The following is a 14,606-nucleotide window of genomic DNA, read 5'->3' as shown; positions in this document are numbered from 1 at the left end:
TTTTGTTTGTTTGTTTTTTCTTTGTTTGTTTTGTTTGGGGTTTTTTGTTGTTGGTTTATTTCTTTGGCTTTAGGGGTTGATTAGGCTTTTTTGGTTTTTTGGTGGTTTTGGGGGGTTTTTTTTGTTCTTTTTGAGCATCCCTAAACCTTCTGTAATCTTCTGAAGCAATAGTTTTGGCAATAAAATTATTTACCCATAGTTCCTCTCCTCTGGAGAGTTTACTTCATCGTGATTTTCACATGTTCAGCCACCCACCTTGTCTGAGTTTGAAGCTCTACCTATTTGAGGTACTTTGCCTGCACCATAATATCATTCTCCTTTTGAAGTACATTTGTGATCGTATATAGTAGTTTACTTTTTGGGGGCAAAAATTTGTGTTTCTCTTGTGAAATCTGAATTGACTGTAATATTCTAGGCAAAGAAGTTGAAGGCAGACTAGCACAAGGCTAGCAAGTAGTAGCAAGTAAAGACCCTTTTCTCAAACTGTTACCCTCCTGCTACCCTTAAGGACCAAAATGTCTTGAAGACCTTGGAGCACTGCCAGTCTTTTGATAGAGACTCAAGAATTAAAATCCTGTCAGATAATGTTCCAGATCTTCAGAGAAATAATTACAACCAACTTTCTCATTCTCATCCATCTCTTCCTTATTTTATTGATGATCTAGTTTAAATTAAAAAAACCTTTTTTGTGGTCTAGCTTCATAATAGGGTTGTTCTATAATATCTCAATTTGTCTCAAGCAATTTTTCTAATAGTGTGCGTCAGTAGAAGCAAACATGTGCTGAACATTTACTGCACTAACATCTACTTGGCAGATATATTTTTCAAACATCAGATGCAGTATTTTTGCGAAAGTGACAATAAGGAGGGTTACATTGGCTTTTGAAAACAGTATTAAACTTTATACATTTTAGTGCTTATTCAAAAATCTCAATGTGCTTAACAGATTATTAGGATAATTATGAAAATCTCTAATTTGCAGAGGGGGGAACCTGACACAGAGAGGTTAAATGTGTTGCCCAAAGGCACACATCAAAGTCAGAGTAGAAAACAAACGGAGCTAAAGACTCCTGACTTACATATCTCATTCAAACAAAATCCTCTTAAACAGCACAGGTTGAACTCAGGTTGAAATGCTGAGATGTAGACAAGTTCTGCTAAGTGGTGGGAGTGTTCCTTAGAAATTTTTAATCAAAAAGATGTGCTTTGCCCAGCAGTACCTCTCTAATCCACTGAAAGCTGTTCTCACCAGGAGGAAAAACGCTGTACAAGGTGGCACCTTTCCCAAATAGCAGTGACTTGGAGAGAGGCCTCAGTAGAGCTGATGGAAAGTGGAAAAAATGAGCAACAGATACAGCATTTTCTTATGCTTCCTCTTGCTGCTCCTTGTTCTTGTCTTCTTTAGCCATGGTGCAAGCAAAATAAAATCAAATAAGGGAGGGGGTCCAAATATGGCAATTGTAGGCAAGTTTAGGGGGGCATCTTTTTGGGACATCTCCAGCTTCAGAATTGTTATACCCAAAATTTGGTGCCTCGGTTACAGCATCATGACTCAGATCTTAGAGGGAGCTGAGGCACCCAGGCTCCTGGCCCAGTGTGGGTACGTGGGCTTCTCCAAAAGTGTGAGCTGAGGCCTGTGAGCTGTGTGTGGAAACAACTAAAACTAATGAGCAGGACACAGGCAGCTGAGAATGATGTGAATTGCTGCTGCTCTTTGAAGTTTGGGTGTTTCACTTGAGGCTTCATTTTGGGTGTTTCAGACCTTTAGCAAGTGTGACTGGAGTCCTTTTCTGATTAAAGATGCTGAACTAAATGTGGCTTCATGTGTAGTTCCCCATTATGAATCCTACAGAAGTGGAGCCAGTTTGAGGTTCCAGCCCCAGCTGCTTGCCTCGTTTCTCCCCCACCCCCATTTCATCTCTACACCCCTCCCACCCTCAAAGATTTTTATTCCCTCATCTGTTTCAGAATATGGCTGTACAAATAGCTTTGTGGAATAGTCTGATGGAAAAAGGCAGGCTCCCACTCTTCCCTTCCAGCCCTTCCTTCAGCCTCCCTAAAAAAAAAAGAACCCCCAACAGGGGGTGGGTTTTCATTTACAGTAGACTATTTCACTAAAAGAGTTTGAAGTGTGCCCACGCAAACAGCTGAATCCATACAGCTGAGAGTGCTGTAATCTTTGGGCAAAGAGGGAGAGGCAGGAAGATGCTGATGCTGGAACCTCTTAAACTGACTTTGCTGGCAACAGTAAACTGCACCTTTGCTCTCCTTAAAATATATCTGCAAAGGGAGGCTCTGGTGCTACGAGCACTCCCTCAGGAAGAGGAAGGTTTGCATTCACGTCTCTTAGCCAGACCTGAATCCTAGCTGGATGTCCTTGTGTAGTGAGTGATCTGTGAGTTCAGTTACTATACAGTTGTTGCTTTCTCTTTCGGTGGCTGCTGGACCACAACACTGCCAGATGCAAGGCTCACTACAGGGAAGAAAAGACAGAAAAGACCAGAGTGTTACCTGCAGATTATGCTACTCCACAGGTTTCTGCTTCCCACCCTCAGAATTAAGTGACCTTTGTATTTGATAATTGTTAAACAAGGAATCAGGAGTAATCTGTGTGCCAAGGACCTGATTTCATATCTGCCCTTTTGTGTGAAGGTTTATACCCCATCAAGTATAAGGCTGTTACAGAAAAAATGCACAGCACAAGAAATTGCTTTCCAGGCTATACTTTCTAGTCTGTTTTATGTTCTAAACAGGCTTTGACAGTTTCCCTTTGACAGTTTGTATGTGTTTGTCCTTTTTGGGCATTTTTGATTATGCCAACTAAGCTACGCAGATAAGTGTCAAATGATGAACTTCTGGAAGTTTTACAGGTCTCTCCCTACAGGTGCATGATCCTGTAACAGTTCTGGTGGAGTGCTCTTGCATTAGATTATTTCTTCATTAGATGTATAAGAATCCACATGACAGATTTTTTTCCCTGATTTTTTATTCTGTTTCTCCCTCTTTTATTATCTGTATTTCTTCCCAAAAAAGAACACAGCGTGGACTTTGTGATGCTTAATATGAAAGCAGTTCTGCAGCTGGTAGTTTTCTTTTATGAGGATTCACATACCGGTGTGGTGGTCTCCAGGTGCTATCTTAGGGTGGAACTGTCTTCTAGTTCAGCTCAAGAGTGTGCTCAGATCATCACCACTGGGTGATCTGAGACCTGACTTGTTTCAGATGAAACTAAACTGAAAAGAGGCATTAGGAAGATAATTACTGTGCTTCAGCCACTTCCAGATCACTGGACCGTGTCAGAAGTAGTGATAAGAGCCCCCCGAGACACATGTACCATGGCCATTGGTTTCTCAACACCAGCTGTTTTGCTTTATAGATCTGCTTCTGTTGGTCTACACTACTCACTAATTTAAATGTAAACTCAATTTAATCGACTCCTTTGCTGAGTCTGCTGACTGAAATGCATCCACTGAAATTGCAGGTTCTTTATTACTGATGCCCCCAGAACAACAACAAAGCCAAGTGCTGAGCTCCACATTGTCTACATTTGACTATCACAGAGCCCTGTAGGGAAGTGAGTCTTGATGAGCATGTGAACAGCATTTACTGGCACCCCTTTTTAAAATACATATATTTTAATTTTTTTTTTTTTAATTGCGTTGATGCACAGAGGTACCTAGTAATGTGATCTTTGAGATCTGCTGCAAGGTAAGGAGGTACCTAGAGGACCCTTTGGGCTAATTAAGTGTATGGTGAGTGTTATGGGCTGGAGCAATGTGATCTAACTTTCTGAATACCACCAGAATAAACTCCAGCTGAGTAAAACTTGGTTAAACGTATATATACATTTTTACAAATTACTTGCTATTGGTCTTTCTATTTTTTTTTTTTTAAGAAATGAAGCAAAAAGGGGTATCAACCACATGAGAGCTGAGGAAAAAGCTGGTCCTGTATTTGCAGCATACTTATCACTTCATGTCTCAGTTCACATCTGTTTAAGTTATCTGTTTTTAGCTTTTTGTTTCCCTGGCAATGAGAGCAAACACTGTATTACTGCAACTTCTAACAATAACTCTCTGTTTCTGTATTCTGCTGTACTAAGCTGGTCCCAAAGAGATTCATATAAAACATATTCTTTGTAACCAGCTATATTTCACATGGACACTATCTGTAAAATAATTATGTATTTCTGATGTGCACATACCCCACAAGGCCTTTAGTGTGTACCTACACAGGCATTTCTGATAATAGCCAGTTCTAACACAAACTCCATGTAATATAAACTCTGTAAAAAACTGGAAACATGCACGCCTCTAGCCATGGCAATATTCCACAGTTCTAAATACCATGTTCTTGAAATGTTCAACCAAAAAACCCCCAAGAAGTTTAAAAATAATTATTATAGTGGCGCCTTTCTTGCTGCTGTGTAGCTGAAATCCTCCTCACCATCTGCCCCTGTGCACAACTGAGATCTAACTCTGGCTTGTAAATAAATTGTGGTCTGAAGTTACTGATGCAGCCCTTTGTTCAGTGAGCAGGCAGCTCAGTGAGTGAAACAGCTGTCCTAGCACTGAGATAAGGGTGCCTCCAGCTTCGACCTCAGCAGGTATCCTACTGCCTCACTACATTACCAGCTTCTGTCTCCAGCTATGAGTTCTATGGATTTGGGGAATAACTTACACTTAAAAAGGGTTGTGTGTAATATTACGTATGGTTCCCTTTAGCTTTGTGCCTTTGTATTCCAGTTAGAGTCTCCCCAGTCCGTAGGCTGTAGGATGGCAGGAATGCATTGTGAAAGGCAAAAAGAATCTCAGATAACACAGAGAAACAGTGACTGAAGGATATGATTCTGACATTGAAGTACACCAAATTTTTTTTTGGAAAGAAACTCTCATGAATTGTAGTGAGGAAGAGAAGGGTGGAGTTTAGCTTTTTGAGTTGTTGGCCTTTAGCCAAGTAGTACTGGCTAAGGTTTAGCTCAGAGCCAACAAACTAGCTTCTGATCAAAGGGATCAATAGAGAGCAGAAAGTGTCCTTCTTTGCTGCTCTACCCTGTAAACACAATTTGGGATGAATACTGTCTCCATGGGCACCAACCTAAAAACTTCCAAAACTTTGACTTGGAAGCTATACCTTGAGTTGAACATTCCTGCAAAATACTGAATCCATTGCTAAAAATGGTAACAATAAAAGTTGTTTAACAGACTGCATTTGTCTGGCCAAGGCAGTAGATCGCATAACTGGAACTGGACGCGCCCAGCCTTGCTGCTTCCATGTTGGTATGGAATGTGGAGCTGGCTGGACTGGACGCAACTCTCCCTTTCAACGGCTAAGATCAAGCAATGTCTGCTGAACTTCAGGCGTGGTTTGATATACTAGTTAATGAGATGCAGTTCTCAAGAAGTTCTCTGCAGAGATAGTTAAAAATCTGTGAAAAACCTTGTAAGTAGTAATTCGAAACCAAACTCTTTGAACACATCTCCTGGAATATTGTTTGGGTTGCATGTCACAAAAGCATCAGACTTTTTCTTTCAAACATATGACCTGCATCTGTAATAACTTTAAATTCATTCAAGGTATTGTTTTTTCATTACTGAGAGGTTCCTGGAAAGACCAAAACACTTAAATATGGTATTTGCAACAAGGCAAAGATGCTAGAGGAGGAGATGCCATGTAAAGTATCATCAGATAAGTAGATGAACAAAGATAAGGAGTTTAAGGATTTGCAAACAGTGCCATTAGTGCAAAAATGATGGTAAATGACAGAATGGCTTTTAAATTTTAAAACTTCTTTTTTAATAGAAAATTTAATCTTTCATGAATGTTTCTTGTATTTCAGTAATCACCTTGGGAAGAGTCTGCAGCTACTGATGGACAGAGTGGATGAGATGAGCCAAGACATTGTTAAATACAATACTTACCTGAGGAATGTAAGCAAACAGCAGCAGCAGAAACATCAGGTTGGTAACATGGAAAAATCTGAATGAGAGCATTTTTTTTTCCCCAAGATGACGTTTTGGGTAGTGTTATCCAAGACAGATGAATTGGGATCTAAGCAAGATAAAATTCATACAAAAACATACCTATTAAGTCATGAGGTGGGTTGACCCTGGCTGGGTGCCAAATGTCCTGGAAGGCCACTTTATCGCTCCCCTCCTCAGCTGGGCAGGGAAGAAAAAATACAAGGAAACTCCCAGAAATCAATATGAAGACAGGGAGTGATCATGTAGCTGTTACTGTCATGGGCAAAACGGGCTCAGTTTGGGGAAATTACTTTAATTTATTACCAGTCAAATCAGAGTAGGGTGATGAGAAATAAACCCAAATATTAAAACACCTTCCCCCCAACCCTTCCCTTCTTCCTGGACTCAACTTCACTCCCTGTTTTCTCTCCTTTTTCCCCTCAGCAGCACAAGGGGTTGGGAACGGGGGCTGCGGTCAGTTGATCACACATTGTCTCTGCCACTTCTTCTTCTTCAGGGGTAGGACTTCTCACACTCCTCCCCTGCTCCATGGGCTGCAGGGACACAGCTGCTTCACCGTTGTCTTTACCACGAGCTGCAGGGGAATCTTAGCTCTGGTGCCTGGAGCAGCTCCTCCCACTCCTTCCTCACTGACCTTGGTGTCTGTAGGGCTGTTTCTCTCACACACTCTTATTGCCCTCTCTCAGCTGCCATTATGCAGGGCTTTATTTCCCCCCCTTCTTAAATGTTTTATCTCAGAGGTGCTGTCAGTGTTGCTGTTGGGCTCAGCTTTGGCCAGTGGCAGGTCCATCTCAGAGCGAGCTAGTTGGCTCTGTTGGACGTGGTGGAAGCTTCTGGCAATCTTTCACAGAATCCATCCCTGTAGCCCCCCTGCTACCAAACCTTGCCGCACAAACCCTATACAAGAAGATTTATAAAATGTACTAGAATTCACTTCTAGTGACATATAGTATGGATTTGGCTTTCTTTGCAATTTTACGTGTGTATTCATGATTTATGATAAACCAAATTAATTTATAAATACACTATAGACACAGGGATCAGACATTCAGTAAATGAAAGAGGTGAAAGTACAAGCTTTGTTCCGAAACAAATTGTGTTTTAGTTCCATCACACGTAATGTATCTAGTCATGTATCTAGAAATAAAGAAATGTAATCCAGTGGACTGTGAAGACAGCGGCCTGTTCTCTGATTGGAAAGAACATTTTAGTTATGTTTTGTATCAGTAGATAATGATACTGATTGGGTGATGCTGACTTTTAATTTCTGGTGCCAAAGGGCCTCTTTAAAATCCAAAGCAGTCTGATTAGAGAACCTTGAGTACGGAGAACAGCTTTAGGTGGCCCTGCTTAAGCAGAGGGGTTGGACAAGGTGACCTCCAGAGGTCCCTTCCAACCTTAGCTGTGCTATGATTTGGAGACATTATTACTTTCTTTGCTGTTGCAGCCTTTGATAAAGCAATGCTGTCTCTAACTATAGAAGAATGGTGGTAAATTGTAAAAAAGCACTATGAGAATGATTTAAGAGCCTGGAGAGCAGATCTCGGTGAACACAACTCACATCACATGATAAGTTAACAAATTACTTGCTTACTCAAGAAATACCTGCATGAAAAATAAATTTGAACTCTTTAATCTAGCAGACAGAGATATGACAAGATTCAATATTGGCCAACTGAAAATTGGCCAGACCACTTCTAAGATAAAATATTGCCGGTATTGCCACACGAAGTAAGTTATTATTAAAAAGAGCACCTCTGGCTCATGTGAAATGCTTCATCACTTACTATTTTAAAGTCAAAATTGCCTTTTTTCACTTAAGTAAAGTGAAGCTTGGACAGGGAATACTTCAGGGAAGCAGCACATGATCAGTGATCTCTCCTGGCTTTGTAATTCCTGAGGACATAGAAGCTTCATGCATGTTATCTTCAGAAAATTTGTTTTCCTTTACTACCTAATTTGAATAGAAAGATGGCATCTACTTCAAAGGTTTTTGTTAATAACAAGGGGATCTATTTATTTTGAAAAGCAGAGCAAAGTAGGTTCCATGGTGTCTCAATTTCTTTACTAACTATAGCTGCTTTAGTAGTGGCTCATTGTGGCATAGTTAGTGGTTGTAACTTCATTTTTGAAATGGAGCAATTGTGATTAAGAGCAAGCTGTTTCAATAAAGAATAATAGGCAGACTGCTGAGAAGTGAATGGGGTAATGCAAAGAAAGAAGAATCTACATGCAATTCACATACAAATATGGGCATTTAAGATTTTATTTTTAACATTGTCTGAAAACATGTATTTGTCACTACTACTGGAAAAAAATTACTTCATTTGATTATGTGCCACCAAGTAAGAACTGTTTTCAAACTCACAGAATCACAGATACATTTAAGTGAGAGAAAACACTCTGTGCTCTCTGCCCCATTAAAATAAAGATTTGTGTGTGTGTGCGTTGAATATGAGGGCTTTGAAGACAAACCTTATAACTAGTTCCATGCTGTGACATACAGTATGGAATCTCATATACATGTTTTCGGATTTGGGTACTTCTGCAAGAACAAATGTTTATCCAAAAGCTGCAGAAATGGTCTGCTTCAATTTTTGTAAAGTTTGAGTAATCTAGATGGGAAAGAGAAGCACTGAAAACAAATATTTTTTTATATATATCATAATAATTTCTACAAGCTGCTACTCCAGTATATCCTCTAGTAACCCACAAAGAAATGGCATTGAAGTGGCAGAATATCTATATAACTGGAATAGAGAAATAAATCATTGTGCTTGGTTTCAGTCACCACTTCGTTCTCAGTTTAGAATTAATATTTTTTGGCTTAAAATACCTTATTTAATCAAGTTTGCTTCCCCTTTCACATTAATATTGTTTTGACCTTTAACTTGCATAAAATGGAAAATTTCTTGTTTATATAACTATCTGAGGTAATGGTTTCTCATACCTACCATATTCCATACCTTGCTTTTCTCTGTGGGGCAATGGAGGCCTTTATCTATCATGCTGCATTCTTTCCATCAGACACAGCATTACCCCACCACCTCAGTACCTCATAGTTCTGCAGCATCTCTCTTATTTAAGGTGCCAGTTTGTGAGGTGGGGACAGCTTGTTGCCAGTGACTTGCAATAAACTGTGAATCGCATTAGCATTGTTTGAAATAACCTGAATTGCATTGAATAAGTGTAATTTTTAAAGCATACTTGTTGGTTAGTAAAAAGCACCTGGAAAGAAAAAATTTTTGCACCTTTGGAAGTCCTGCTGCCTTCTGAACCTGTTGCTTTATTTTCAGTACCAGCAGAGACGTCAGCAAGAAAATATACAGCGTCAAAGTCGAGGAGAACCCCCTCTTCCTGAGGAGGACATCAATAAACTGTTCAAACCACCACAGCCACCTCCAAGAATGGAGTCACTCCTTATTGCAGGTGATGTTTAGCAGTGTTTTTAACTCATCTTTTCATATATGAATGTTAGCTTGAGGAAAAAATGCAGTTGTATCCTTTGAAAGCATCTTTATTTTTCATTACCTTTGCCCTTATGGTGTGATATTGTGGCATTGGTAGCTTTCCAAATACTGTCCTTGATGTGTTAAATTTGGGATTTTAAAGGAGAGATGGAGAAATGCCCACAGGGCAGGCTTTCTACATGAGTGGGTGTAGCTGCTGCCTGCACTCATGCCCCAGCCCCTCCCTGAGCTCCAGAAGTTCAGGCAGGAGCTGTACAGGCAGGAATAAGCTGTTGGGGCTGGAACTTCTGATTCAGAGCAGTTGACTGTGGCCCTAAGTTACTGATAACATTTCTAGGTTTGAACTGGCTGTTGCAGCAGCTGAGACGGTTTTGCTTTTAATTTCAAATAGAATGAGGATAATTTCATTGATTTATATGGCCAGAGATTTAGGAAACTATCCCCATCGTCTTGGACCCCAAGGGAATGAAAATATAAATGGGAACAAAGCATAGATAGGTGTAGGTACCACCCCCCAATTTCCTGTTTGCTGGGCATAGCCACAGTCAGTGCCTGTCCTGTGCCTCGTGGAAAGGTAAAAATACTGGGACTCCACAGTGTCAACAGACAGCAGACAACCTAGATGCCCTACTAAGTAAAATAAAATTGGACAATGTCATGAGAAAGCAAATTGTTTAACCAAGCAGGCTATTTGGATCAAATAGCTGTTACCTTGTTTTGTACTGAGACAAAATTAAACCAAAATCCTGGTAATATGCTGTACAGCAAAGAGTGCTTTGATGTTAAAAAAAAAAATTCATTTGAGTTACTGGTCTTAAATTCTGAAGTGACAAAAAGATTATTATTTTAATATTTAATACTTTCATGCTACTAATAAGGGCTGCTTTTAGAAGAAATAATATTCTTGATTTATTATTCCTCACAGAGTCTTTAAAAAAAAAAGGTATTGTTTTGATAGTTTTTACCAGTTACTGAATCCTAGCACCATTAAAGTATTTGAACTTTCGGCTCTAGCATAGCTTATAAATGTGTGTATGTGTGTACATGTGTGTATGTGTGTACATGTGTGTTTTATGAAAGTGATAGCTTAAGATGAATCATCTCCTACAAGAGAAGGAATTGAAAACTATTATACTTAAAGGAAAAAACAGTTTTCAGCCAGAGCACTTTCTTTGTTCTTTTCCTATAGTCAGGGGAAGAATTGAAAGCATACACTTCAGCTTAGATGAAGTAAAGTTTGTGGATAAAGAATAAAACTTAGCTCTTTTGTCTCTGAGGCATTTAAAAACTTTTCAAATAGAGCATTACATTGAGAGTTTATTGGCCTTCTCAACAGCCTGAATTTTGATTAAACTGGCTTCATGTTTTGCTTTTCGTAGTTAACAAGGGAAATAACTTGTAGCTGTAAGAGTATAAAAATGCTTTGATGGGCATGTTTGATTTGTAAAACACCAACAAATCTTCATACCCTGATGAATCTTGAAATAGTGAATAAAGTGAAATGTTAGGTGGAAAAAAAGGCTAGCAGAATGTCAGGAGTACCACAGTTTTCAGTCTGCTGCAGAAAAATATGTTTTACAAATATTTTAACAGGGACAGCAGATACATAAGAACAGAATTGAAATTCAATCTTGTAGTATTTTTAGAGCATCTAAATTGAGGAATTAATGTGATTGAGCTTTCCGTGCAGCGGCAAAAATTGTTTATTCTTTTTATTGTCCTCTGTATTTTCAGAAATTGTATGTAAAATTGTAGGAAGATTGAGGGGTTTTCTGAGCATACCAGTTAACCTGTTCTCCTGATTTAGTTTCTTCTTCTTCCCAAACCTGTTTGGGAATCCTGAAAATGTAAAATTCCTATGTGTAGAGTAGTTGAGCAGTTTTGGTTGCTTCTTTCTATAAATCCTCAATGATTCACATTCATTTGGCTTTTGAAAAATGGTGTTCTAGGCAGTTTTTCTAAATTTCAAAACTGACAAGGGTTTACTCTTCTTTCTTTTTGACAGGTCAAATTAATACCTACTGCCAGAATATTAAGGAGTTTAATGCACAGAACCTGGGCAAGCTTTTCATGGCTCAGGCTCTCCAGGATTACAACAACTGAAGAAACTTTACTGTAGCCCTCAACAGGAAAAGTTATTTACGACTTTACACTGTTCATGATCATCTTGAAAATTTATTAAATTGGGAAGAGAGTCTTATAAAACAGAGTCACTTTGGTTTGTGTAGAATTCTCATGTAAGAAAAATAAAGGCAAATTTTAATGATATTTTAGTGTTTCCTTGCTTGGTGGCTCTATTGAACTGGAATTTTCTATGGTCACTCAGGTTTTATAAATGTTAGACAGTTATTCATGTTTAGTCATAGTAAATAATACAGGTTTTATTTAACTTGGGGGCCTCTGGTGGTCTAGTGGTTAGGGTGCAGGACTCTCACCGCTGCGACCCGGGTTCGATTCCCGGCCCCCTGGGCAGATGGAGCTCGTTAGCCCTGTGTGGCAATCCATCTAAGAGAAGGTCACTCTAAACAAACCTACGTTCTGAGACCCTCACTGCCACTGTCCAAGCTTGCTTGGCCCCGGCAGATGAACCTCAGGATTAAAGGGTGGGCTCAGTTCAGCGCATGCTGTGTCTCACCTAAAAAATCCACTGCGCAGGCTCGAAGGGTTAATGACCCTTCCCAAATCTTCGCTCGCAAAGACTGGCCATTATTTAACTTGGAGTCAAAAATAAAAACAAATATTGCAAATGTTCAGTATAGCTGACTTACAGAAGAAATTTAAGATTTCCCCGTTTTCGTTGGGAAGTTACAACCGTAACTTGCTAGAGACTAGGGACAATTGCTCATTTTTGTTTTAATCTGTTTACACAGTCTGGTGCAATGGTCCTTCCATATCAAATGTTTCACAGAACTTCACATTCAGACCATACAAAACCAGTGTGATGTGGAGACTGGTTCCCACCATACTGTGCTATGCTGGGTTCTCATATTCTCTTGCTACCACCAACTGAGTTGAAATCAGAATCTGGAGTCAAAAATTGGAATGAAAACCAGTTAATGATTGGACTTAGTGATCTTAAAGGTCTTTTCCAGCCTAAACGATTCTGTGCAACCCAGTGGTGCTGCTGAATTGTTTGTGGTGGAAAGTGCAGAAATAACCAACCTGGAGCAGCCAGTGTAGTGTAAATGGGCAGCACCTGCAGTAGCTTTGCCATCTGGATGAGCCTTTATTCCTGAACTCAGGCCACTTATCTTTTTAACAAGAAAGTTAATTTAAAGGTTTAGTACGTGGAAACTCACACGTTACTGTCATTGATTTCCTCTTTTTTTTCCCCTCTTGAGCTCTTTCTTGCATGTCTTTCAGCCTAAAATGGCTGAAGAAGTGTGGTTTGGTCCTAGCATGGAGTATTTCAGCCTCTCAAGTGAATGCTTTGGAAAGTCAGAACTGTGTGAAAACTGGAGTTTAGACTAAGAATTTACTCTTTTCCAATCTAAACTATAGTGATTGCAGTATTTATGTAGATATGGATGCAAAATTTGTTCAGTCCTCATGTATCTGGCAAATTGCCAGATTGATCTTTTACTTTAGAAAGTTTGGGCACCTTTTTTGTGTCAGCTTTCATACAGTGAACTTCTCTGAAATCAAAGATTACTTAAGTATCCTGTTACAGTGCCACATGATTGAGTTTCATTTCCTATACAAAAAAATATTCAAATTGTGTTAATATTTCTAGTTTTCTGTAGCACCAAAATAACCACCAGGGAACAGAAGTAGGAGCAGATAATTAGGCTGAGACATTTGAGAGAGAAAAAAACTATCTTCTGGATAACTGGGAATAGAAGATTGACTCTGTAATGACTGTGCATGGAAGGAAGCAGCAGTAACATTATATGTACTAGGAGGTCTGCAAAGGAGGTGTTAGCAAAATAAATACTTGGAATAGGTTAAAAACAAGCTGTGTGTTTTGAGTTAGTTCCTTAAGATTGAGGATGTAAATGTGAGAAAGAGGGCAGTAATATTCTTCTGTGCTGAAGTTTAACAAGATCAGTGGATTTTATTTGACCGGATCGAATGTGCTAAATGTCAGTTAAAGTCCATGAAGACATAAGGAAGACTTCAATAGAGACTTTTGACTTCTGAAGGCATAGACCTGAATCGGACAGGGAAATAAGATACAAAAATAGGTGAGGTGTAAGTAGACTTTGCAGAGGATTTGACTGTTCTGTTCTGAATCATACTTTGGTCTTCTATCATGGTGGAAATAATTAGAGGAAGCCTGCCTGAGCAAGGGAGGTGGAGTCAGTTGAAGGTGTTGATCTATAAATGAGAACCAACATCTGTGGAGATTAAACATTAATGGGACTAGGACTGTGTCTTTGTGCTGGAGTAAGTGTGGGCTTTCCCCACTATTTCTATATTTCTGGAAATTCGCTTTTACGTGTTCTTTTCCTAATGCGAGTGAGCTGGCAGCTTATTCACCATAAGTGTTCTTTCTAATTACCATACCACTACCTATATTTTCTCTTTCCTTGTTTGTAAAAGGCTTTTCTGTAAAACAATGAAAATGAAGTGACGTGAGCGTCTCTGAAAATTACGTCTAAAAATTTAGAACTTCTTTTTGGTCAGCAAGCAATTGCAGAGGCAAGCAAGGCCTCTACCCTGTGGTTCCATCTCCATTAAGTGTCCACAGGTAACAGACATACAAACACGAGACAAAATGCACATGTGAGGGAAAGCCTTCCCTTTGGTGACTATACACACAGTCTGCATCAAGCCATCGTCTCTCCTGTCAGGCTCCTAACCATGCAGGTGTGTGTTAACTGGTTTGTAATTGGTTTTCATTTGTGCAGAACTGCAGTTCTTGTAAGAGAAAATGTTAGTTTGGAATTCAGCTGTAATTGGCATGAGTCTTACAGGCTCTCTAAGTGAGATGTAGTGTAAGTCTTTCAAAAGCGAGGTCTGAAAGGGAATAAGGATGAAAATTATCTTAGTTTTGATGCTGAAGAAGAACAGCATTTCTTCTAGTTGTTCAGTACTTGGGATCTTCACCCATATAGCTCTAATTTTGCTGTGAGATTTACTGTCTCTGTTTCACTGCTACTTGTGAAATGTGTAATTGTACTGATAATTTGAACCAATGTGGGATGTGAAG

The 14,606-nt window shown here is 39.3% G+C and overlaps 1 protein-coding gene across 1 annotated transcript in view; it reads left to right on the top strand.

The window, feature by feature from the left end:
* Nucleotides 1–11,722, top strand: part of EIF3H (eukaryotic translation initiation factor 3 subunit H) — an 80,645-nt gene extending 68,923 nt beyond the window's left edge. The window contains exons 4-6 of the mRNA XM_017806340.1: nucleotides 5,761–5,960; nucleotides 9,281–9,413; nucleotides 11,460–11,722. Coding sequence (XP_017661829.1) covers nucleotides 5,761–5,960; nucleotides 9,281–9,413; nucleotides 11,460–11,557 — 431 coding nt within the window. The 3' untranslated portion in view covers nucleotides 11,558–11,722. The remainder of the gene's footprint in view (nucleotides 1–5,760; nucleotides 5,961–9,280; nucleotides 9,414–11,459) is intronic.
* Nucleotides 11,723–14,606: the final 2,884 nt, after the last annotated feature.

Source organism: Lepidothrix coronata, unplaced genomic scaffold, assembly GCF_001604755.1.
Source record: "Lepidothrix coronata isolate B3197 unplaced genomic scaffold, Lepidothrix_coronata-1.0 Scaffold15, whole genome shotgun sequence".
Lineage (NCBI taxonomy): Eukaryota > Metazoa > Chordata > Aves > Passeriformes > Pipridae > Lepidothrix > Lepidothrix coronata.
This window is presented reverse-complemented; position numbering and strand designations above follow the sequence as displayed.